The sequence below is a fragment of the Lepidochelys kempii genome, chromosome 1 (assembly GCF_965140285.1).
Source record: "Lepidochelys kempii isolate rLepKem1 chromosome 1, rLepKem1.hap1, whole genome shotgun sequence".
Classification (NCBI taxonomy): Eukaryota; Metazoa; Chordata; order Testudines; family Cheloniidae; genus Lepidochelys; species Lepidochelys kempii.
Window position 1 is genome coordinate 187,942,062 of NC_136380.1, and position 25,920 is coordinate 187,967,981.

General features: G+C 41.9%; 1 protein-coding gene across 2 annotated transcripts in view; it reads left to right on the forward strand.

The window, feature by feature from the left end:
- GABRR3 (gamma-aminobutyric acid type A receptor subunit rho3) overlaps positions 1-25,920 on the forward strand; it is a 92,336-nt gene that overhangs the window by 47,188 nt on the left and 19,228 nt on the right. The window contains exons 2-4 of one of the 2 annotated variants that reach the window (XM_073305060.1): positions 163-304; positions 4,388-4,500; positions 16,785-16,852. In XM_073305060.1, the coding sequence (XP_073161161.1) occupies positions 165-304; positions 4,388-4,500; positions 16,785-16,852 (321 nt within the window). In that variant the 5' untranslated portion in view covers positions 163-164. The remainder of the gene's footprint in view (positions 1-162; positions 305-4,387; positions 4,501-16,784; positions 16,853-25,920) is intronic. The other variant, XM_078848025.1, reaches the window with a different exon arrangement.

Consider the following 25,920-nt stretch of genomic DNA (forward strand, 5'->3'; position numbering starts at 1 on the left):
GAGAGGAAATCAAAACTGGGATGCCTTTGTCTTCTGTTTTTAGTGATGCCTCATTATACCTGCATTCTCTTTATGGTATGCTGTCTCTAAATAACAGGACCACTAAAAGTGAAAGGTCACTGAGGTGGATTGGTTGAATCCATTGCATTTCTGTTTTGGTAGACATGGTCCTGGTAATAAAGCTGCTACTCCTCACCTGCCTCTGGCCAACAGCTGTGCTAACCAGTGTCAGTTCTCAAAGTGATCATCATCATTTTCATCATCATCATCAACAGAAATGCTCATCCATGAAAAAGTATAACAGGTAAGCTATAAACCCTGGCTCGCTGCTGCTCTTCTGCTAATAAATGTTGTGTCTGTCACCAAACCTAAGAAGGTATTCTCTTTGTTCAGAGTCCTACTTGACTGATCTTTGTGTTTGTACAGCCCTTAGCACAGTGGGGTCCCAGTTTTGACTTGGGCCTTTGGGTGCCCCCATGAGACAAATAGCAATAATACTTTACAGTAACGTTTCCATCACTGATCATTCTGTATCATAATTCTAAATACTTATATAATGTGGGTGGGTGTGTATATGTGATCAGTTAGATAATGTTTGTACAGCTCTTTGAAAATGTAAAGCACCACATAAGAGTTAAGTATTGCGATTATTGTATCGCTGTCAACATATAGTCGTTCAAGAGTTTCAGGTTTTTTCTACCATCAGAAACAAATTCATATCTAAAGTTGGGTTTATGCAATCATTATTACATTATCTTTATTGCACTAAATATCAGTGTAATAACTATTGTATGCAGATGCTTTTTTCAACAACAGAATAAGGCTAGTTTAAGTAGGTTTTCATTTTAATCATAGAATATCAGGGTTGGAAGGGACCTCAGGAGGTCATCTAGTCCAACCCCCTGCTCAAAGCAGGACCAATCCCCAATTTTTGCCCTGATCCCTAAATGGCCCCCTCAAGGATTGAACTCACAACCCTGGGTTTAATGCTCAAACCACTGAGCTATCCCTCCCTCCCCCCAATATTACAGTATGTTACTCTTCTGGAATATAGTTATCCACGACACTTTATTTATGGAATTATTCCACGTCTAACTGCAAATCCCAAAGCTTAAGCTGTTTAATATATTTTATTTAGTTTTTAGTTGGGATTATTGCATCTAACTATTACAGCAAAAGGCAGGCTTAAAAAATATGAGGTGGCTGCTTTAAAAGGAAAAAAAAAGTGACATAAAGCCTTTTGCATTTAAGTTTCTGGGTGAAATGGCTTTCCCCCCCCAGCAACAGTTTGTATAGATCAATTTCATATCATACATGTGAGGCCTTTGAACGTGTTCCCATGTTTACATTATAATATGTCAATAAAAATCCCAGGTCTCAATCTACTGCCAATAATAACCCAATCCATCAAAATACTGCCTTATCATGAAAGTAGGAAAAATTTTGATAAATAGTTAAATTTATGGGAGGACGAAAGAGAAGGCGATTGTTTCCCCATATTCTGTATGCGTAGCATTGTGTAATAATGGACAGCATGGGGCTCATAGCCTATTCATGTCATGCCATATGTTGATAAAATACAGCATAGTTGGACTCCTCTGGCAGCTGCACCACTTCTGAATCACGGAATAGCCTGCTGAATTTGTGTATAAGAGATACATGGTAGTGGAAGCAATCGTAACTTAATAACTGAGGTGCATGGAAAAGCTGCACGGCTCAGGGAACTAGTAATGACTCATCTTTAAGTCACAGGTTCAAATCCAGTCCAAGCTAAGCAGACCTGAAAGTTATGACTGTTCAGCAGTCCGTCTGAAATGAACTGAATATCTAGGAGTCATCACCACTGGACTCATTGTCCATTAAAAAAAAAATCCCGCTATCAAAATGGGAAATAACTGGCACTTTGTTAGTTGTGCAAATGGGTGAGGAACTGCATGGGAATGGAGACTGACCTACTGTCTAACACCTCAAGGTGGTCCCTGCTCATCTGAGTTGAGGAATGTTGGTAGGGATGTGAGAGAGATGTGTATGCTACGATTCCCTCTACTTGTCCTGTTCTGTGAATAGCAGACTTGAATTTCTGGCTGTTGATCCAGTATCCACCACTGGCATAACAATTCACAAAATGGGAGAGGGGTCTGACAGTGGGAATGTGCATCCACAGTAGAATCCTGCTTGACATACTGTACAGACCTATTGCCGTATGATTGCAATAATATTTGGTGCTAAAGCAACTTTTTTTGGTTTCAAAGAGCTTAACTAATTAATCCACATGACACTCCTGTGAGGTAGGCAAGATAAAAGGGAGAAGCATGTCACAACATTGACCTCCATACAAAGAGAAGGGAGTTGGAGAGGAATTTCAGGACCAGGTGCAAATTGGCGTAGCTCCCTCGAAATCCATGGAGTTAGCAGATATACGCCAGCTGAGGATCTGGCCTCAAATGCTTATATTCTATAGACCACTTGCAACGTTAAGTTTGGAATTGGGACTAGATTGCAGGTTCCAAGCCACAGAGGATCCCAGAGTTTAGCAGCTGCAGAAAGGAGCCAAATACATTTAATTTTTCTTTGTTTGATTCTCTTTGGCATCATTTCTAAAGGGGGCATGATCTCCAGCCCATTTCAACAGGGTATAACTTTCCAGTAACCTCTTTTTCCTCCTGGGGAAATCCCTTTCAGCCAGCACTAGGATTATTAGGGACGCTGCCGAGAGATGGCCTTGGTTAAATGAGTGGCCTTTTATAAAGAATCCCATGTGAAAAATGTTACTTAACCTACAACTTTCACTGGTTTAATAGCGTAACCCAAATTCCCCCTCCAAAGCTATTTATCTGCGTTCTCTCGCAAAGAAGATTTTAAAGCATTAACCAAAAGTACATGAGAAAGAGATGATTCTCCTAGTCCTTTCCCTACTATAAAGAACAAAACATTTTGACTGGCGAAATGTTAGGCTTTTTACATTAGTGAATGCAGATTTTACTAAACACATTGGAAAATCCACTTTGAGTGGCAGAAAGGTACATTTGAAGCACGTGATTCACAGTAACTGCATGTGGCTTCTTATTGTTCTGTCTTTGGGGCCTGCCACAAGGGAGTCCTGGTCTATGATGAGGGCTCCTCATGGGTATGGTGATAAATATAATAAATAATAACTGAACAAGCTTTTTAACATTCTTTTAACATTGATATTTTTATCCTGTAATTTCCTGGGTTTTCTTTAAAAAGGGAAAAGAGGAAAACCAATTCTATTATGTGCCACTAACATTGTTTCCCTGCCTCCCCATCAAAAAAAAGGGGGTTGAACCCTGAACTTTCAGCAGAGACCTCTACCACACCAACTAAAAGAGTAATTACAATAGCTGGGAACAGTCTCGGTAAGCCAGCCACTGGTGGAGGACACGCAACGCACTGAAACAGTGGAAACATATGCAGGGGTAGTCACGCTTCACATACCGCATAGCCAAGCTAAACTTCAATACATTCTTTCCGAGAGACAGTGTGGGTGAGACATGAGTCTGCCACATTAAAGACCTAGGTTCTGTTCCCAGCTTGTGTAATTTTTTTGTGTGGTCTGAGCCTTTGCTTAATAAAAAGTGTTGTGAAGGGAACATAATTTTAACACCAGTCTCTAGATATGAGTCTAGCATGTATGGTGTCCTGGTTCCAGCAACAGCAGGAAAAGGATCATCTGTGTTGTCTGTATTCCTTTGGAGGTTCAGAGGTGTAGGGCATTCTGAGATGGTGCCAGGCACAGTGCTAATGGAGTGTTGGCTGGTTTTGGCAGTAAATCTAGCAATGAGCTGTAGTAATCAAAATATAAATTAGAACTGGTGATTCCTTTTCAGCTTCTAACTTGGCCAAATCTGAATGATTTGTTTAAGGGGGACACCAAAAGGCACCTCCCTGACCCCAGGATTATCTCACTGTCAAATTTTAGAGTCCTGCTGCAAACAATTGAGACATCAGAGCTCCTGAAAAACAATAGAAATGCTCTCATGAAGAGTGTTGAGCAACCGCTACATGAGGTCATCGCCACTCCCCCAGTAATACATATGACTTAGTGTGGCTCACATGAAAGCTACAAACATATTATGTTATTTCCAAACAGGATTAGAAGGTAGCTAGGTGAAAACTAATGTATCAGTTTCTTCATCAAGTGTTTATCTCTCTGTTACATGCTCTCCCACACCCAGAGATGCAACCTCTGAGGGGATAGAAGGGGACATGTGTGTCCCACCCCCAACTTTTCATATCTTGTTGATGTTCTCCTTCAGTACAATTGTCCTGTGCATTTCCACTCTGGGTCTCCCCCCTCAATCTAATTTAATCATTACTGTGAATGTCAGCAATGAAGCTCCTGACTTGATTGTTTTTTAAAACACAGCAAACGAGATATTAAAACGAGGAAATTAGACAGCACCAAAGTACGCCCACTAAAGGCCGAGCAGCTTCTCCGCATAGACAACCATGACTTTGCAATGAGACCTGGATTTGGAGGTAAGCAGCCAGCTGCATTAACATTTCTATACTATTTAATAGTTTCTTCTTGCACTATAAGCTGCTAAACCTGTGCCCAGCAAGGTCATGTTGGAATGTCAGGTTTAACTGAGATTTTTCCCCTTCTTGGTTTAAACCAAGAAATAGTTTAGAACAAAAGACAATTTTTGTTCTTTGCACAACTGTAATAAGAGTTGCCAAATTATCTACTCACAGCTAAGTAATTTTTTATCTTTACTCTTACAGATAGAATTCTCTTATCAAAACGTTGCATTAACATATCCCCCTAAAACTGTGCAGTCTAGTAGCAATTAGCAAATTCCTGAAACTCATCAAATTTGTTTTGAAGTTTTTAAGCAAGTTACCAATTCCTGAGTATATTGAGTTGGCATGAAGCACTGAATTAAAAAAACCACAACCGTATATTTTTGGTTTATTGGCCCTTGGACTCCTGTGTTATTGGTTTGCATGATTGTTATTTCCCTGTTTAATTACATTGTAAGTGAATAAAAAAGGTATCATATGGGATTCTCATAATTTGGATATCCCATTAGAGGGCCAGTTTCTGCCATTGGATACACATTGACATGTCCCTTTGAGGTTGAGGCATGACATACCTATGAATTACAGATTTTTGGCCCTAAGTTATTACACTAAAATCGAGAAAGGTGCCTTGCTAAAAGGCGCTTCTGAACCAGGGTCAGCAGTTCTGTGTTCATGATTCATGGAAACGGGCTGGCCTGCTCCAAATTGTGAATACAAAATAAAATATACAAGGACAGATTCTCAGCAGCTGTAAATAGTCATAGACTTCAGAGAAGTCAATGGCTGTAGGCCTATTTACACTAGCTGATAATGTAGCCCACAGTATGCAAATCATGGAAACTGCCAGTAGCTAATCAGAGCAGAACTACGTACTTGCAGTGTATATAGCTGGCTATAGTGGAAGTAGTTTTTTAGAAAAAGTGCTGCACAGAATGCAGTGCTGTTTAAGCTGGCCTTTGTAAAAGCACATGCTGGCTAAAGGCAGTCCCCAGGCCCAACATTCCTGTTACTGTCTTGGCCCAGGATTAAAGCACTCTGAGGGGTTGTAATTCCTGGATGAATTAATAGGAACTGCAGGCTACAGCAAGAAATGCTGGGAAATGGAAAGGGCTATAAATATGCTCCCCTTCATTCCACAAAAAAGAGACCCAGAGAAAGAGAGTAGCAGCACCGCCCACCACCGTTACTCTTCAGCAACTGGGTCTGGGTGGGCAAGACCTAGAGTGGGGCTACCAACAGAGAAGGAGTGTGGGATGGGCTGTAATGAAGAAGCCTGGAAAAGAGCAAGAGAGAAGGCCTAAGAATCAGACAGACAAGCAAGCAATAACTCAGGGGCTATGGGATGGGAAGGAAGAGTGAAGTGGGAATGTCTAAGGCTGGAGCAGATAGCTACTTTATTGTTTAGGGCCTCAGGGCCATGGGTGTCATTTCAGAAAAATTCTAGGGGGGGGCCAAAGTTGTGTCAGCATATAGAATATTCTTTGTGATTTATTATATCTTGCAAAGGCCGGGGGAGAAATAGTGGAGCATATAGACCTATGAAAAGTCTATTGGAGGCCAAACAAAAATCTGGGCAGGGGCAACTGAGTCTGCCCTGCCTCATAGCAAATGATGCCCCTGCTCAGGACTGAAGGCTTTGGCAGAAGGAGAACATGGGCCCACTTATGCCTCAGCTCTGCCTTCAAGAAGCAATGTGCTGATACCTCTGTAACCAGTTGGTTGTCTCAGAAGGGGAAAAGTTCCCAAGGTCCCTGGAAGGAGGGTTGTGGCTCAGAGAGCAAACCGAGTGAAGCCTTTTTGTTTGGACATTTTCCATTGGACTCTTGCTTACCTTGGGAACGGAGGGCTAAAACTATCCCTGACATGGAGAAGGGAGACAGCCAGCCAACAGGGAACCTGAGGCACAGCCATATCCTGAAAGGGAAGGCTAAGCAAGTCTTGCTTTAATAAGTCACCAAATAAGTCTGGGGCAAAAATTGGGGATTGGTCCTGCTTTGAGCAGGGGGTTGGACGAGATGACCTCCTGAGGTCCCTTCCAACCCTGATATTCTATGATTCTATGATAAGGCCAAGTCAATTAGAGTTTTGTTTGAAGCTCTGCAGGATTTGGCCCATGACAGGCAAACTGGACGTGGGACAATGAAAATCTCCTGGTCGTGGTGGACTGGATAGCTCAGAGGATTGTTAAAGATTGCTGACTTAAATCCAGACGTTAGTAACTGAATATCATTACTGTCTGGTGGCCGGCTAGTGGTCTTGGTCTGTTTTCCAACAGGCAAGTCTCCTTATCACAATGAAACCCCACCACGATGTTCGCTGAAAGCTATTTCTGAAAGACAGGTGAAGCTAGTAATCTGAAATATATCAGTCAATGGCTTTGCAAGTTACCTCGGTGTTCCTCCCTCCTGCTTTTCCACTCAAGGAATTGTAATTTATGGAAATGCCATCTGTGGAAGGAAAAAGCATTTCCATGACAGCAAATAGCTCTCTGTGAAGTACTCCATGAGTAACACAATGGTGAATCAAGGCTTCTGTTGGTAGTTAATACACAGTTGTGACATCATCAAAAGGGCCAAGCCTCAACTAACCAATCAGAACATGACTTTGGATAGGGTACCTTAATTAATCCCGGGACAGAAAAGATACAGGATATGCATTTCCTTCAAGGAGATTGACTTTCATCTAAAGCTGAAGTGTTTCGCAAAGGGAAGCTTAAATACAGGATGAGATGCAATTGGTGATGGGGAATGTGTACTGTTAAAGACACCAAAGGAAAAGAGTCAATACGAACAATACAGCCTAGTTTAAAATATAGGTTAGGTATTACTTGGAGGATGTGAACCATGTGCAGTACTATAATTATTCCTGGAAGCTGGAAATTGGACTAGTATTATTGAATAAATCTGGAGACAGATAATAGATTTTGTTCTCTTTAATCTGGATGTCGTCACCATTGGTCTCTGCAGCTCTGGACTCACACAAAAACTAGCCAACCAAAAAACCCTCCTTTAAACATCACAGTGGTATGATAGCATTAAAATTACCCTTTGAAACTGTTCTATGGATTATTCGCTTATTAGCTGAATGGTTTGGCCTGTTTTATTTTAAAGACTTTTTTTCTTTTGAGGGAGCGTGTTGTCTGGCTATGGTTTCTCACTCTGACCGTACAGGTAACTGAGGGGAAGTGGAGGTGGGGGAAGCCATGAAATACTAATTAGTGGGGAAACAATCTGTTCGGGATGTAGTTCTTTCCACACCATAGAGGTTTAATTGAGTCTCTTTAGAGCCTGAGAGATGCTGGTGAAAAAGAGGAGGCGCTACACTGAAGTAGCATTGGAGGCGGTCTGGGCTCCATTCACTATTACCCTTGTGCATCACTTACCCCAGTGTAAAATGGGTGCAAATGCCCCCCCCTCTGCTGGGGTAGCGTATTTTAGCAGCTATGCAATGACTACACGAGGTGCAGGGCCAAGGTGAATTGGGCCCAGTGCCTCCAAAGACACCCCAGGAGCATGTTGGTTAGTGGCATGTGCGACCACCTGAAAAAGTTATAGCTCTTACTTCATAGAAGCACAATCTCTTTATCATAGAATATCAGGGTTGGAAGGGTCATCTAGTCCAACCCCCTTGCTCAAAGCAGGACCAATCCCCAATTTTTTCCCCAGATCCCTAAATGGCCCCATCAGGGATTGAACTCTCAACCCTAGGTTTAGCAGGCCAATGCTCAAACCACTGAGCTATCCTCCAGAGAAGCTCTCCTGGTGTGCATGAAGAGTGTGGGGCCCTGGCCATTGTAAGCACCGCTCTCTGGGGCCGACTGGCTCTATCAGTACAGCCTGCCTAACTACAGCTGCAACCTGCAGAGATACCCTGGAGTGGGGAAGAGGGCCTGCTGTGCTTTCTCCCCCCTACTGCATCTGCCCAGCATCAGCCATAATCTGGCTTTATGATGGGGGTGGGCTGGGCGGGGAGATTTACAGCACTCCGGTTTTGTGCATTCAGGAAGCTGATGCTTTTTCCAAGCTTAATAGACAGAGCTTCTCATCATTGTGATTCCTGGTGGACTTGTATCTGCCACATGCACTTGTGCCCCATAGCATGATTTATTCAGCTCAGTTAGCTGCATTAGCTAACAATACTGAAGGGGAGGAAAATCAGGTCAGAACAGTTGGGTAAAGAGCATGTATTTTAAAAGCAAAAGAATTTTTTTAAATAGGTCAAATTCTGTCCTCAGTTACACCCCATTGGGTTTCCCAGGTGTTACATCATGGAGCTGGGCCCAAAGATTTTGGTAACGTAGCCCAACTGAGTCTCCTCCCACAACAAATAATCTTCCCCTTACTCCAGGGGTAAGAGCATCTGGCTACCCACCGTCCATCAGCCTAAAGCTCACAGAAATTCCCTCTGTGAATTTCTCTGCCGGGGGAATTCTTCAGTTCAAATCTGTCCAGTTTAAGTTTTCTTTGTACCGCCTATATTTGTGGCCCTGTGGAGGTGAGAACACCTATTTTAGGATGATTGAGCCAAATCCTGCTTCACTTACGTAGGTGTAAATGTGGTATAACTCCATTGCAATCAGTGATGTTATACCAGATGTATGCTGGTGTAAGTGCAAGCATAATTTGTCCTTCTGACTCTTAACAAATGATGTTTTTAAAATTCAGTTCTGACATTACTAATTTATTAATAGATTAATTTGCATATGTAAACCCCACAAATAGGATATGTCAAGATGAATCAAAACCAGCAGGCTATTAATGTGCTGTTTCTACTTCTTGCCAAAGAAATGCTGCTTTGCCTGCAGCTCATTATAAAATGAGGTTAAGTGAACCAAACCTATAATTCAGAACATAGCTCTGGCTCTACTCAAACATTTAAAAAAAAAAAAAAGAAAAAGACTCAGTGTTATAATAATTTATTCCCAAAGCTTGGCTGTCACATTGTTTCCTTGGCTGGATTTTCTCTTTGCTTCTTTTTCATTTCACAGCTCTGTAGTTTGAGTGTCACAGGTAGGCAGCTACAAACACCTTCTTTCACACACAGGCCCTGTTTGCTCCAAAAAAAATGTAAAAATTAAAGGAAACCATTGCTTGGGGCACCTTGAGTTTACAATGCTTGTACAACATCTTGAGTCAAAACAAAAGCTGCCGGAGACATTTTACAAGCTTTAATTGTAGTGGCTAGTTGCAGCAGCAAGGAACAATCTTTATCTTAGGTGTGGCTGGGCTAGAGCAGTTTAGAATAAGTTTTCCCCAGTGTGAGCTCAAGAAGCCACAAGCATTGCAGCTGCACTTCAGCCAGTCTTCCCAACTCCATCCCACAGTGCATTGTCTTGTTTCAAATTTGGGAATTACTCCAAATCTCTGCAGCAATGCTGAACCTGCTGGATTGTCCTTCAGAAGTCCCAGAATGGTACAGCATAAGAGTGAGGTATACCCATGAACATTAGTCTGCACTAACTCAATACACAAGGAATTTATTACATTTTGTAAGTGTAGTATAGACTGCAGAGTTACTCTCTTAAGGGTTTGTGTCATGTGTATGCAGGCCATTTCAAAAGTTAGTGCAAAGTAAACCCTTGTGTTTAGACAAGCCCTAAAACGGTTTGCTTCCCAAGTAAAGGCTAGCGTCAACAGAAACCGTCCAATTTGTGTCATCATAGTCATAGAGCGCACGCGTCTGTCCATACAAGTATACCCCTGTGACGTTATTGATATAATCTGGGACCGTATAGATAATTTTGGCAACCAAGGTCCTGTAGTGGCACCAAATCTTGTATAAAGGGGGTCAAATAAGGTGTCTAAGACAAGGTTATGGTTTGCTGGTTATGATTATGCTGTCTATATGTGTGTATCATTTTTGTAGTTAAAGTTATGAATATTGGTTCTATACTGTCTGTATTTCAAAATCATGCTATGCTTCTGGGTGACACCCCAGACAAGTTGGTGTCAGCTCTGCCTAGCCTGCTTGATGGCCCATTAAGGACCATCAGCTATATGACTGACCCATTGAGAGAAGGCAGATACGCCTTGTGACTCAGCAAAGTATGCAGGGACTTGCCCATGTGACTCCAAACTCCATTTTGCTGTAATTTTCCACAGTAAGAACAAAAAGGTGTTCTTACACCTGGAAAAGACTATCAAGGGCTGATGCCTCATCTCCATCTTGTCTTCATTCCCACTTCTTACCTCTGGAAGGACTTTGCTACACTGAAGCTTTGAACCAAGGACTGAAAGACCCATCCCAGCTGTGGATGTACTCCAGAGACTTGATTTGAACCTGCAGTTTATTCTAAGAACTTTGCCATTACTGTATATAATTGATTCCATTTAACCAATTCTAGCTCTCATCTATATCTTTTTCCTTTTTATGAATAAACCTTTAGATTTAGATTCTAAAGGATTGGCAACAGCGTGATTTGTGGGTAAGATCTGATTTGTATATTGACCTGGGTTTGGGGCTTGGTCCTTTGGGATTGGGAGAACCTTTTTTCTTTTACTGGGGTATTGGTTTTCATAACCATTTGTCTCCATAATGAGTAGCACTGGTGGTGATACTGGGAAACTGGAGTATCTAAGGGAATTGCTTCTGTGACTTGTGATTAGCCTGTGGGGTAAAACCAAAGTCCTCTCTGTCTGGCTGGTTTGGTTTGCCTTAGAGGTGGAAAAACCCCACCCTTGGGCTATAACTGCCCTGCTTTAAGCAATTTGTCCTGAATTGGCACTCTCAGTTGGGTCCCGCCAGAACCAGCATTGTTACACCCCCACTGCTTGAATGCTGCCCACTTCCCTGATGCCATGATCTACACAACTTCCCCTAGCCATTAATCTGCTTAAATTGCTCCTAATGTGCTAAAACAATTTAATCTGTAGTATGGAGGCAGCCTAAATTATGATTCCACATACCATTAGCTCCTGTTAGCATTACCTGTACCCGCATTGCTTCTGTTCCAATTTTACTACAGTACTAATCAGTCCTGATGAAAGGTTGAACTGTGGGGAGACTCTGTTCCTTCTTTTATTGTCCTTTTGAAAGCCAGACCAACGTGAGTGAGCATGATGTGTTCCTCTGCCAATGGGGGAGCAGGGAGGGATTATGTATTTAGCAACTGTACAGTAGTGCAAACCTCATCCTCAGAAATTGTAATTGCCTAAAAGTACATGTCATGTTACCCAAGGAAAGGAAAGGAAAGTCAGTGGATCCACATGCAAATCTCTTAATATCTTATAATGCCCTTTTAAAAATATCATGGCCTTAAGTCTCCTAGCTGTCTGTTAGGTATTGTGGAACTCTTAGAAAATAATCCAACTTGGACTACAGGAGGAGGGAGAAAATAAATTGCATTGCTAACACCACGCAGAACTTCCACGCTCTTACTTTAAACTCTGGGCAAATGATCACTTCCAGATATCAAAATGATGTTTCCTGTCCAGCTATGATCTATTGTGTCACCAATCAGACTGGATTGACAGGCAGAACTCTCCCATTTGAGAGAGGTGGTTAGAGAGAGCTGCTCTTTGAATTCCTTTTAAATAATCTTCCTGTTTAGTGTTTCTTAACTACATTATTTGAAAGTCTTTTTTAAAAGTCACTGTCTTGCTCTACCATCACCTGCTGAGGACTTGCTAGAGTCTACCACACATCCCTCCTTTCACTCATCTGGCATCCTCTTCTTCTCTTTGTGCAAGAGCAATCTCCTCTGAATCTTCTGCTACTTGGATGAGCTCTCCTAGGTCTTCTGTCCTCATTGACTCTCCAGCTCGTTTCAATTCTAGCCTCAACTTTTTAATTTCTCTCACCTTTTAATTTGTTTAGATTTGCAATGACTATATATTGGGTAATTATTTGATTTTTCTGTGCCTCTGTTTCCCTACATGTACAGTAAAATTCTACTTGTCCACCTTAGTGAAGTGTTTTGAGATCTACAGATGAAAAGAACTATCTAAGCCTAGACTTAAGCACGTGTGTAGTCTCTGTTCACATTTACACTGGAGTGAAATCGTATGTTCCCTATTGCACACTGCACAAATTTTCCCCTAGTGATGCAGGGAGTGAAGGGGGCTTCCTCCCACCCTCTTTTGGAAGATACAGTCTTTACAGGAAAATAGCACTCAATAAACGTTTCAAGCCCCGTCTGCTCTTCTTGCCCAAGTCCTCTTCCTTCACTCTGATAGTCCTCTAATTTCCATCCTAGGCCTTGGCTACTTCTGGCACCATCCCATCTCAAATACTTCAAACAGATGAACAAAGATAAAATACCCTTTATTACTCCGCCCCCCCCCCCCGTCCCCCGAGCTCTGTCCCCCCAGGGAACTGTAACAAATTCCACAGTAATTTCTTCTCCCTGTGGTTCCCTGACCCTTCTGTCCACCTGACCTCCCTCCGAGGCCCTTTTCAGGAGGGAGCATCATTAGGTCTTACTTATTCCTTGTTCCCTGCCTTGCCAGAGGGAACAGGAGCTTTTTTATATGCCTCCCCCTTTCCCAATATGCATTGTTGCAGAGCCTACAACTCCCATTAGGTCTCAGAACTCGAGAGGTGAGGGGGCTATGCTGGTTCTGTAGCCTCCTTAAAAAGCCAACACACCCTGTTACAACTGCATGCAACTGGAAGAGGTCTGATACTCCATCTAGTAGTGGGAGCTTGGAAAAATAGCAAACCATTCACTAGTAATTGACCCTCTTTCTTAATGTTGGAAGATTGTAATTTTTCCAAACTGGAACAAAAAAGAAAGGGTTAAGTTATTTCATGGGTAATGAATGATCTGATTATCATGGCACTGTGGAAGGATCAAAGCTTCTGGAATTCACTAGCTGACTCCCCTAAATTCTACGTGTATCCTATGGAAATGCAGGTGCAGTGCAGCAACTACATGGTAAAAGGTATAACTGCACAAAAATGCCTTTGAATTCTCTAAAGTCTGTCATAGGATTTTGTCATTCCTACCATACAAATTGACCCTAACATGCTGCAGAATTTGTGAGGACCTTCAGTTTTAGAAAAAGTTACGTAACGTGCATATGCATCTATTATCTTTCACTCAGGCTGCTGATTAAAATAAACTCCGCACTCATGAGAGAAACATTTGCTTGGTTTAAACCTTCTAAAATAAATAAAATGAAGAAAAACTGATTCCACAAGGCAGTACTTAAGTTTGCATGAATATAAATCCATCTGAAAATAATTTGGTTTTGCTGCTGAGGAGAAATTACCTTGAAAGTCTGCGGAACTTCCATTGTGAAAATCACTAATCCCTCTAAAATAATGATTTGTGGAAATACGCTAACTGGAGCTGCTCAAACTCCTCTTGCCCATCCCCCCGTTTTGTCAAACTGGGAAAATAAAACCCCAGATTTTCTCTTGATACTATTTTCATTGTCAGCCTCAGACACTGAAGTTCCCAATTTATTAACAGCAGCATTGTGGCATAGACACCATCAGCGCAAGCTTTTTCTACTCTGTCCCGTCTCTGTACCTCAACTCTGATCAACTCCACCTCTGGGAGAGAGTGAGTTGTTAATTCTTCTTTCTCTTTTAGGACTCAGCCCGGTGCTCTTTATATCAATAGACGCCTCTCCATTCCTTCATTGATTAATAAAGCCAGAAGGGATTATGATGTTCATTTAGTCTGACCTTCTGTATAACACAGGGCATAGAATTTCATCCAGTGACTCAACAACTTGTGGTTGAACTAAAGCCCTTTCTTTTAGAAAAACATCCAATCTCAATGTAGAGTCCAAGTGATGGAGAATTTATCTCCTCCCTTGGTCATCTGTTCCCATGGTTAATTACCATTGATTTCAGTGGAAACTGGCTCTGACTCACAGGGCCAAATGCTCCAACCCAACTAATAGAACCAAAAAGCCCAGAACAGAGAAGAACCAGTATGCATTTGTTGCATGGTAGGGGAGGGACAGGGTATAGAAAGACCCCAATTCAGCAAGGTACTTAAGCACATGCTGAACCATTAAGCATGTGAGCAGTTCCACTGAAATTAAAGGGACAACACGTATTTAAAGTTAAGCATGTGCTTAAGAACTTTGCCAAATTAGGATCAAAAGGAGTGGAGAAGTCTGTACCTCCTGCACTTGGTGGATTAGAGCTCTGTGAGTGCTTGATCTGCCCTAGCTCAGAGTGAGGGGTGGGGTTAGGCGAGTGCAGAGGGGAGGTAGTGGCCAGTGAATCCATAGCTACATAGATTTACCGACCTAAACGCCCATTTGAGGCTGGAGACACAGCAGCTGCAGAAGCTACTACAGCCTTGAGAGCTGCCAAAAAGAAGCAGGAGAAGCAGAGAGAGATTTAAAGGGGTCAGATACAAAGTATTACTTTTAATTTTATGTAAAGTTTCTTAATGTAAGAAAAATCTCCCTCTCTCTTTTTGTATACATAAGTTAGTTCAGAGCAATGAAAATAATGTATACTGTATTGAGGTGCCTTCATTTACATTTTTAAAATAATTTATTAAGCATCAGAGATGTGAAAATAATATCATCTATGGTCAATAATTGTTAAATGCAAATTTATTTCCTCTCTTCTCCTCTCCTCTCATGTTGAGCTCTCTTGGACTTTCTCCCACATCCTCAGCTGTTTCTTTCCCCTATAGTCCAAATGTTCTGACAGCAACCATGTCTCAGCCGTATTGCAGGTGCATGCTCTGTTCCTGTTTCTCTTGTTCCATGTTATTGACTGAGGTAATGATTCTGCAAATGCTTTGGCATGTTTATAACTATGCGTGTGAGTAGTTCAATTGGCTTCAAAGCCACAATCCTACAAACGTAATATTATTTTTATTTTAGATGTAGGTTGCACTTACGGTGCTCCCAAATTCTGCTTTGTCAGACTTCTGCAATCCCATTAATGTTACTGTCTCTACTCATGTGCTTGAAGTAAAGCACATGCTTAAGTTTTTTCAGGCTTGGGATCTTCACTGTAAAATATACTGGATAACTCATGTATACGTAAAGCATAACTGTTAGCATTGGTCTGGGAACCTTAACTTCTGCATTTCCTGACCTTGTTTTAATTTTAACTTTAGTGTTGCACTTTTTTATATTTTTAAGACCAAAAAAGTTCCAGTATGTGTCAGTGGCAGTCACCTAGCTGTTCTGCCTGTGTTTTGTAGATGGATTTTTAACTTATGTTTGCTGTCCAGAGCTCTGAAATTCAGAATAGTGGGCAGAATGGGAGCTTTGACTTGCAAAATACTTGATCAGGATTTTAATTTATTTATAAAATCTTACAGCAGTTAAATTAGTATCTATCTATATTCTCCCATACTCTCCCTGGTCATCACAGCCAGTGTCCTTACTGCCATTCCATAGTCATATAATAATTAATATTTCGGTGAGCAGGTTTTCATGATGTGGTGGTAAAAACCTGGGAGCTATGTCTTCCCTAGTGCTTGCATGCTCTGAAGTGTCCCTAGTCTCTGTTTGCCAGAATCTGGAAATGAGTGGCAGGGAATGGATCACCTGATAATTACCTGTTCTGTTTATTCCCTCTGAAGCACCTGGCCCTGGCCACAGTCAGAAGACAAAATACTGGATTGGATGGGCAATTGGTCCGACCCAGTATGGCCGTTCTTATGTTGCATTGTTGTTAGTACCAGTGTAGTTACACCAGCACTGAGAAACAGATTAGAATATCGTTTTACTTAGCAGTCAATGAGCAGGTTTCCCATTTATTGGACCTATATATCCATTTCAAGTTATTATAGGATAAACTTTTATTAGTTACCTGGTAAAGTTACTTTAGAAGTATAATAAATAATTTTCTTTAGAAGGAGGAGGAAATGTTTTCACTATTAAGTAGTCTTTACAAGCATTGGTGTATTTGATACAGGTATTTATGTAAGTTTTCCACAGGGCCATTCTAATGAGTTGTGTAAGCTTCATTAGTTTCAGAATCATAAGAAAATTTTCTTATGCTCACCAAACTTCAGGGCCCTGCTGTAAATCCCAGTCATACCCTGTGCTAGGTTGCAGAGAGATCTCTGAAGGACATGTGCTTATTTGATCAGATTTTTAATATCAGGTTTTCTTTCATTGTCATTGACTTTCTCATTTGGTTATTAAGGTTGGATTCAGTGCACACAACAGTTTTAAAATTAATTCAAGGCAGCATGTGTGTGGGGAGGTGGTGAACAATGCAGGTTGTTTAGGTTTATATTAACATATAGGTTTATATTAAAAACATTTGTCACTTCAGATCACATTTTTTGTTCTGCTATTTTGAAGGCTCACCGATACCAGTGGGCATTGATGTGCAGGTGGAAAGTATTGACAGCATTTCAGAAGTTGACATGGTAAGTTTTATCACTTAAATCCTGTTACTAAAACTGATGGAAAACAGAATTGTAACCAAAACTCTGGGATCACATAGGCTTCAGAAATAACCCTCCAAGATTCTGATGTAGAACCAATATAGTTAAATAAGTAGAATCCTACGAGATTATATTGTCATCTTGATACATTAAAGTTATTTCCATTGAAATTAATAGATGTTACATGTGAATATGTGTTAAATGTCTCCTATGTACCAAGAGACAAAGCACTTAATGGCCTGATTTTTCAAAAGTATTGAGCACTCCATAGTTCCTGTTAAGTTCAGGGGGAGTTCCTGGGTGTCACACATCTTTGAAAATCACTCTGCAAGCCCTTAGCTTGTGCAGGTCCTGTGCACAGAGGCAACTTTCATTCATTCTGCATCACAGCTTTATGTCCTTGACTTGCACTAAGAGGTTTTCTCACTCAAAGACATAATGCCTACACTGAGCCTTGTGTCCCTCCATTGCTATAGCACTGGTGTAGTATCACTGGGGCTAGCAGTGGTCTTAGTGGTAGTGTATACTGGCCACCCGCATTTTTACCACTATGCCATACAGAGACCTACTGTTAGTTGGTAGGCAGATGCCAGTATCTGGTACACACTAGTACATCATTGCTAGTTCAGCTGCAATAGTAACACAGCAGTGGTGGAAGAATCTGCCAAAAACCTTCCTATGCACACAGTATTGGAGAGGGAAACCCTCTTACTGCTAGTCAAGAACATGAAGTTGTGAATGCATCCTGTTCATACCATATTCACAGCTTCACTTACATTATTGCTGCGTTGTTCAATCCTAGAATGACCACACAGGTTAACGCTGAATAAAGAGCACATTTACAATATTAAATTCTCACTTCAAAGGCAGTTTTAGGCCATAGGCCCTGATCTTCGTATGGGGCCCATTACTCTCATGTGGAATCCCACTGAAGTAAGTGCGATGCCACAAGAGCTCAGAGGTCCATACTAGTAGATCACATTACAGGATCAGAGCCTAAATATCTTTTGAGTTCCTTTTTCACTGTAATTATTCCAACAAAATAAACTGCGCAGTCAGGCTAGGCTTGCACAGTAAAGCACATAGCAGTCAGATTATGGAAAAGCTATAACCATATTTGCAACTTTACCTCTTTCTCTTTCTGCACGTGCATAACAATTCACTGTGCATTCCAATATACTCTGCATTCGTGCACATCCTATGTCTCAAATAATATAACACAGTAAAATATATTTTTACAATCTTTGGTACACATTTTTGTCCTACTAGTTTACTTATATATGAAATTCATGATATTGCATGTATTTTATTTATTTATTTATTTATTTATTTTATAAAATGCACTGATCAAAAACTAAATGCAGATGAGATTTTTACAAAATGTATTAATTAACAAACTTTACAGATTGACTCAGTGTTCATAAAGGACTGTCATTATTCTTTTGTTAATGCCCAAAGGGGAAAGGAATCTCACTTCATCCTGGCAAAAGCCTGTATATATTCCAAACCCCAAAAGATCTTTTGTTCTTCTTTGCCTTTAGAGTCAGAATGGGATTTTCAAGGTAAATACATTTTCCAAGCCAAAGATACTAAGGACAAAAAGTTATAATGGAAGCTGACTGCAAATATAACGACAGGGGCTGCCACCTCTCCATAATAAGTAGGCCTTGTCGCATAGCATGGATATTGGTAAACACTGACCCTGTCTACATTGCTCAGAAAAACTCTGTTATAAGTTCATGACTCCTTCATGTTACCTGAGTACAATAAACACAAATCATTTGTGTCCACACAGCAGTGTCTTTCCACAGACCAACCATGTGTGTGCATGTTCACACCTATCCCACTGCCTAACTGAGTTTTTATCAATTCAGTCTGGGAAATCTGATCAGCTATATTGTAGTGCCCCAGCAGGAGCTGGAGTGCCCAGAGGACAAGCACATGCTGCTGTACAAGCAGCATGTGGGGTATTGTGCTCCAGAATGTCGTAGCGCCCAGAGAGCTAGGAGAGAGGAGAACCAACCAGCCAGGTAAACAAATGTGATTAGTGGGTCTTGTCTACACAACAAAATAAGTGTTATGATCTGCTTACTGGAAGGAAACTATGTTGCTAGCTTAGGCCCCGGGCATAGGGACATATGGCTAGTTGTCACAGCTTACTAACTGCATATTAGCCATGTTGTGCATGCACACAAATCCAGTGTAGAATTTAGCATCAACCATGCAATTAATTAGGTACAAACTCAGTTAATAGTATGGACAGGCTCAGTCGGGCCATTTACGAGCAGCCCAGTCAGAAAGTGAGGTGGAATTGCCATTTGCACGTGGCATTACAACAGAATAATTTGAGAATTTCATTCTACTTCACTGTAAATGGAATGTCAATATATCCAAGCTCATTATGAGCCGGTACCTGTGTGTGACTATATATGTATTACCAAAAAAAGAAAGTATGTTAAAAGAACATTAAGGTTGCAAAGTCAAGCACTGAAAAGTTAGGAAATGCCAGAATTAAGTTTGCCTGTGCAATCATGTCTTTGTTAGGGAACAGAGTACTCACAAGAACTAGGTTGTACACCATGTGCAATTCAGTGGGTCTCTTGCCATTTTGGTTGTTAGTTCCCAACACATACTTCACCACTCATCCTACTTGAGCATTAAAGTCACCTATCACAAGGAGTAAGTCATGTTTAGGTATTCTGTCATCTTTATCCTCATCGCTAAGTTCCTTTGTTGGACTATAGCACTATATGATTGACAGCTTTAGGAATCTGGTTTGGATTCTGGCATATAGGAGGCGTTGGTTAATAGGTTCCTACATTGATGAGTGATTTTTCCACAGAATCGGTCATAATGAGTGCTACTCCTCTGAGTATTTGCTTTCACTACAACCTGAGTAAATGAAATATTTCTTCTCTTTCTTGAAGTCCTTCTCATATACACTTATCAATTTGCTCTCAGTGATACCCAGGATTTCAAATCGATAATTGTCCATCTCCCTCATGAGCTGTGAGATCTTTCATGTTTGAAACATTGTTCTTGTAATCCTTCTGCCAGGTGGAGCCGTCAGCCGTCAGGGCTGGGTTCAATATCTAGGGCTTTCTTTTCAACAGTACAACACAGAACCTGCTTGAGCCTCCACCCAGTAACCTGGGAAAATTACACCCCACCCCTGGTCACCTCTGAGAGGCAATACTTCCCCTCTTGGAAGCACAAAGTCTGAGTGTTGAAAAGAAACTTTTAATGAAAGGAGAGAAGTCACCTGACGTTAATTAGGGAAAATGCCACAAGGAGGATTCATAATCATAAAACAGTGAACAGGACACCCACCCCAGAGTGCATGGGGCAGTACCTTCTACCTCACGGTCCTGAGTTCTACAAGCAAAAGTTCCTTTTCTGTGCCCCTCTCTGCTCTCTCACCATACCCCACTCACAGTGATTGTCCTTAGTCAGTGAGGACCCAGGGTTCAGAGGTGCATCTGTGTGAGTTCACCTCCCACTCAGGGAAGAAGGCACCTGCTTGCTCCACCATCTGAGCACTTGCTCTGGCTGGCCGCCCTGCCAGCCGCTCATTCCGCTCCCGCAGGCCGATTGCTCGCCACTCTTGCCTCTCTGCTGTGACCTCTGCAGGTCAGTCTCTTAGTGATGGTCAGCTTTTAGTGATTTTCAACTTTTAGCAGGCTGGGCAGAAATGCTGTCCCATCACAAGTGGTTTCAGCTCTCATTTAAGCACTTAAAATAACAGAGGCTCCTAATGGAGACTATTTAGCTCTATCTTTGAAGAGTGGGGAGGAATAGGTTAAACCAGACTGGGGACCCTTAGGGAGAATCTACACCTCCTGGGACACCTGTCCCCTCCCCTCTTACTTTCATAGGGCTCTGTCATTCAAGCCCCTGGCTTAATGAGGTCCTTTCAGCTGCGGGTGACCTGCTCATTTGGGACAGGTTAAGCACAGTTCTGCTCCCCTTTATTCATACAACACTGATAACAGCATTTCACTGTCCTTGCATTCAGTACTAAAGTGATTTGTAACCCAGCACCAGCCAAAGTTGATCACTTTGAGCAACACTGCTCTATCTGCTGGATATCTAAGCAGAGCTACATGTGTTCATGTAAATACAGTTTGCTTGCTGTTAGGGGAGAGTTCATTCAGACCCTGCTTACATTCTCAAGTTCCAGTAACCAACTCTGAAGTGTTTTCTTGCTGCCAGCATCAAACCAGGATCCTGGTTTCCAGAGATTTGCTTTTACCAGAAGCCCTTCATACAGCATGAGGAGCTGGCAGTGTTCATTTTTACTGGGACAGTAGCCTGATTCCATTTCTAAAACCAGTGAGGTCTTTTTACATGACTAGGTGGTTTGCTTTGCACTCAGCCCTCCCCACTTTATCAGGGCTTGGGACGAGCAGCCACAGCAAGATGAGGTTAAAAATAAAGAAACATGGACTTCACCAAATGGCAGAATAAAAAATCAGATTAACCACATCTGCATTAGCTGGAAATTCAGGTCATCTGTCCAAGACATAAGGGCATATCGAGCAGCAGTTGTCAGCAGCGCCCACAATTTTTGCATTGCTAACCTCAAATTAATATTGAGAAAGAGCAACCTTACACAGAAAGCAGTAAAGAAAATCAACAGTATACAACTGAAAACAAAAGATTACTGCAAGAAATTCCAGCTTCAAATAAGGAACAGATTTGAGGCATTGCCAGAGGCAGAGGAAGGTGAAAGACAGAATGGACCTGGATAGGCAATGCTCAGAGACAGTGTGATTCAAACTGCAGTAGTCACAGTTGGGTGCATTGTCAGGACACCTTGGTGAAGTTTTGATAAGATGTAACAATGTCCTGTACATCAGCGGAGTAGAAGAAGAAGATGGAGAAATGAGAGAATAAGTTCGTATATTTCTGGAAAATAAAGATCAGTTTTTCACAAAAAAAACCCCCAAAAAACAAAAATCATAGAGCAAGAATTGGATAAACCAAAAGACATGCTGTCTTATTGAGGAATGAAAAGTATTGAAAGGAAAACTGAATGCTATGATCAATAAAATATTGGAAAAGGCAAAGGAGGAGTATAAGAGAACAGACAAAGAAATGTAAGGAAAGATAAACGGAGATAGGCTGAAGACCTAGCAGTTGAAATCAAAACTGCTGCCATGGTAGGAAACCACAGAGCTGTTTACCAGATGATTAAAGCCTTGTATAGAGATTTCAAAATAGGACATGGATCAGTAAAAAGCAAAAATAGAAAAATGCTTACAACTGAGATAGAACAAAAAACCGATGGGCAGAGCATTTCTTAGAAGTCCTCAGCAGACCCCGTTCCACCTCAGCAACAGACTTTGATGGAACATGGGAATCTGATCAACTTGACATTAATATATGTCCAACAGAGATATCAGAAGTACAGGCTACAATCAAAAACCTGAAAAGAACCCCCAAAGTGGCTGTAACAAAAAGCAAAAATGCTAAAAGTACTTGATACCACCATCCTAAGGAAATTGACAGAGCTGTTCAATGAAGTTTGAGGAAAAAAGACCACCTCCTGAGCATGAAATCATTGTCGGAATACCCAGAAAGAGTGATCTTATTGACTGTAACGACTGGAGAGGAGTTATATTACTCTCTGTTGCAGGGAAAGCATTCTGCAGCATGATACCACAAAGGATGAAAGAGGCAGTGGATGCAAAGCTTAGAGAAGAACAGGCTGGATTCAGGTCCAAGAGATATCGTGTAGATCAGATATTCGCACTAAAGGGTCATCATAGAAGAATGGATAGACTGACAAGCTCCCATCTTCATTAATTTAATTGATTTTCAAACAGTATTTGACAGTGTGCACTGACATACATTGTGGAATTCTCTTTAGTCTGACAAAAGCCCAGCTAAAGTTGTCAACATCATCAAGGCCTGGTACAGAGATGCAAAGTGCTCTGTAAGAGTGAACAACCAGACAACAGTGTGGTTCAGTGTAGACACTGGTGTGAAACGGCTGCATTTCGTCTTCACTGTTGTTTGGCATTGCCATAGACTGGATAATGAAGAAGTCTGTTAGCAACACAAATGGCAGGATAGATGGTAAATAGCTAGAAGATCTTGATTTTGCAGATGATATTGTGCTACTGAATGATATCCCTGAAGCCACGGGGGGCTCTGTGGGTGCTCAGGGTGGGTCAGGTCAGGGATGCTGCGGGTGGGCAGACTGGGGGGAGCCACGAGGAGCTGGGTAGGGAGCCTGCCAGCCCTGCCCCCAGCACCAGCGTGGGTCCTGGGCTGCTCGCCCCTTGAGCACATGTGGCATCCCCTGGACTGCCCACCTGCAGCATCCCTGGCTTGACACCCCGTCCCCCCCCAAGCACCCGCAGTGCCCCCCACAATCACCCATGGCACCCCTAGGTCACCTCCACCCACCCCCAACATTTAGTCGGGGTATATAGTACAAGTCATGGACAGGTCATAGGCCGTGAATTTTTGTTTACTGCCTATGACATGTCCATGACTTTTACTAAAAATACCCATGACTAAAATGTAGCCTTATTCATAACCAGCCAAGAGATCTGAGAAATCAGCAGGTTGTTTTTACCAGCATCAGAAGGAAACACTGGACATATTCAGTGTATGTATTCTGGGTGCCAGTACACAGACTCCCATGTGTAGCTGTCACATGGAAACCAATTGGTATGAGGAAGTGAGGATGCCCAAGAGAAATCTTAAGAACTCTTAGCAAGGAGGGCAAAAGAGTTGATGTCAACTCCATAGAGCAAATGGAAGCAGCAGTAAATGAGAGAGAGGAATGGAAGACACCGGTTTGCACTCCGTACACCAACACTGGTGTGAGAGAGATATTTTTAAAAATGGAACCGTACTTTGGGCCCCTTGTGTATATGCATGATGATAGATACTATCTTTAATTACATGATCACATGCTATTTTTTTCCCCACAGGACCCATGCCTCATTCAGTGCACAAGATGGACCTGCTCTGGAGATGGCTCAGGGTTGTGTAACGAAGGAGACTGTTGTCTGTAGTACCGTTGTCTTATTTGTTGCAGAAGCTGAAAGATGTGTGTTGAATGAGGCAGGGGACTGTAGGAAGAGAAAGGATGTTCTGATGGTTATGGCAATTTGAATGTTCCCTGGAGAAATGGATTTTATCTCTGCATATGTAATATTGGGCAATTCACTTAAACCAGACTTTTCACAGGTGGTCACTAATTTTGTATTCCTCATTTTCTCAGTGCCTTGCTTGAGACCCTGGGGTCTGTTAAGGCTAATTCCCTACTGTGGCACTTCGAGTACAGAAGATGGGGGCCCTCAAGGAGTTTAACAATTAACACTGGCCACTCCAGGCTTATATTAAACTCCCAAGGTTACAGCTTTTCTCTGACCTTGGGTTGGTAGATGCTGTCACCACCCAAGTGCAAAACCCCTTTGAGAACCCAAGAGGGTGCACTTGGAAATTCCTTCCTGTGGGGTTCCCTCAAGCCCTTTCATCCCCACTCCGGAGAAGAGCTGAGGGGGAAAAAAAAAAAAGGAAATCAGCTGTTGCCACCAGCTAATTAAACAACACATGCACAAACCTCTTAAGACACAAAAATCCAATTATGTTCTTAAAAAGGTAAATTTTATTAATAAAAAAAGAAGAAAATACATCTGGGAACTTAGGTTTTTGCTATATTAAAAAAAAACCCTACAAGGATTAAGCATCAAGAATAGCTCTCTTGAGGTCCAGCTTAAAGGTTACAAGCAAAACAAAAGCACCTGGGGTTAGCACAGAGGAATCCACAAATCGGAAAGAAATAAAAGGGATAAATGTCGTAGCATCTTCCTAGACATTTCCTGATCTACTTACATATCTGGGGGTTTAGATTAGTAGTTTCTAGGTATGATACTGATGATTTTTCATACCTGGCCCAAGCTTCTCACAGCGTAACTGCTCCCTGTCTGCCTCTCCCCGAGAACAACAACAGACAGACAAAAGGGGGGTCTTATTTCAATTTTGAAAAGTTCTAGCCTTCCCATTGGCTTTTTTGGCCAGGTGCCCACTCACTTCCTTTTACCTATGGATAGCAGTGAGACTTTTTAACCCTTTATAGGTAGAGCAATTAGAGAATAGCTACTAAGAGGGATTTTATAACTGCTGGCTGGGTGGGTGTCCATAAAAGGGAGCTACCCTCGCCCCCTTCATTTTCACAGGGTCTAATCTGAACAAGTGCTGAGCACTCACATCTGCAGCTGAAATCAATAGGACCTATAATTTGACCATTTGCAGTCTTAATAACGTTCTTTAAGCATAGTCTGTGTGTGTATAATTTCCTAGGCTTTTAAAAAAAGCAAACTGAAAAAAACCAGAAATTCCATCATGTGGTATCCTATTGACACCCACATGGTTCATCAGCAGGGTTGGAACCTTTAGATCAGGGGTTCTCAAACTGGGGGTCGGGACCCCTCAGGGGGTTGTGAGGTTTTTACACAGGGGGTCACGAGCTGTCAGCCGCCACCCCAAGCCCTGCTTTGCATCCAGCATTAATAATGGTGTTAAATATAGAAAAAAGTGTTTTTAATTTATAAGGGGGGGTCACACTCAGAGGCTTGCTGTGTGAAAGGGGTCACCAGTACAAAAGTTTGAGATCCACTGCTCTAGATCCACTGCACAGACGTTTGCCACTTGAGCTAATAGAATAACTGATAGCAGTAGCGTGTTGCTATCCTCTGTGTGGATCAGCAGTAGAAGAGAATGAGACCCCGGCTTTGCCAGTGGGTTTCACAGATATTTTCTGCAACAGAAAAATGGTGAGACTCGGGTATCTTGGTTTCCATTCTAGGCTGTGGAGGAGGAGTGTGTTCCAGTGGGGGACAGACTCTTCTGCTCATTTCCTCCAAGTGTGGCCACTTCTGCCCCATCCCTTCCAACCTGTCCCAGTCCCATCTCTTCTCCACCCCCGGCTCCTTGTCCTAGTCCCATTCTCCTCACCTAGCCAATCCCAGATTCTGTTCCTCAGGCTTCTCATTCTAGTCTCCTTGCCCAGCAAATCCTAGTCTCACTCC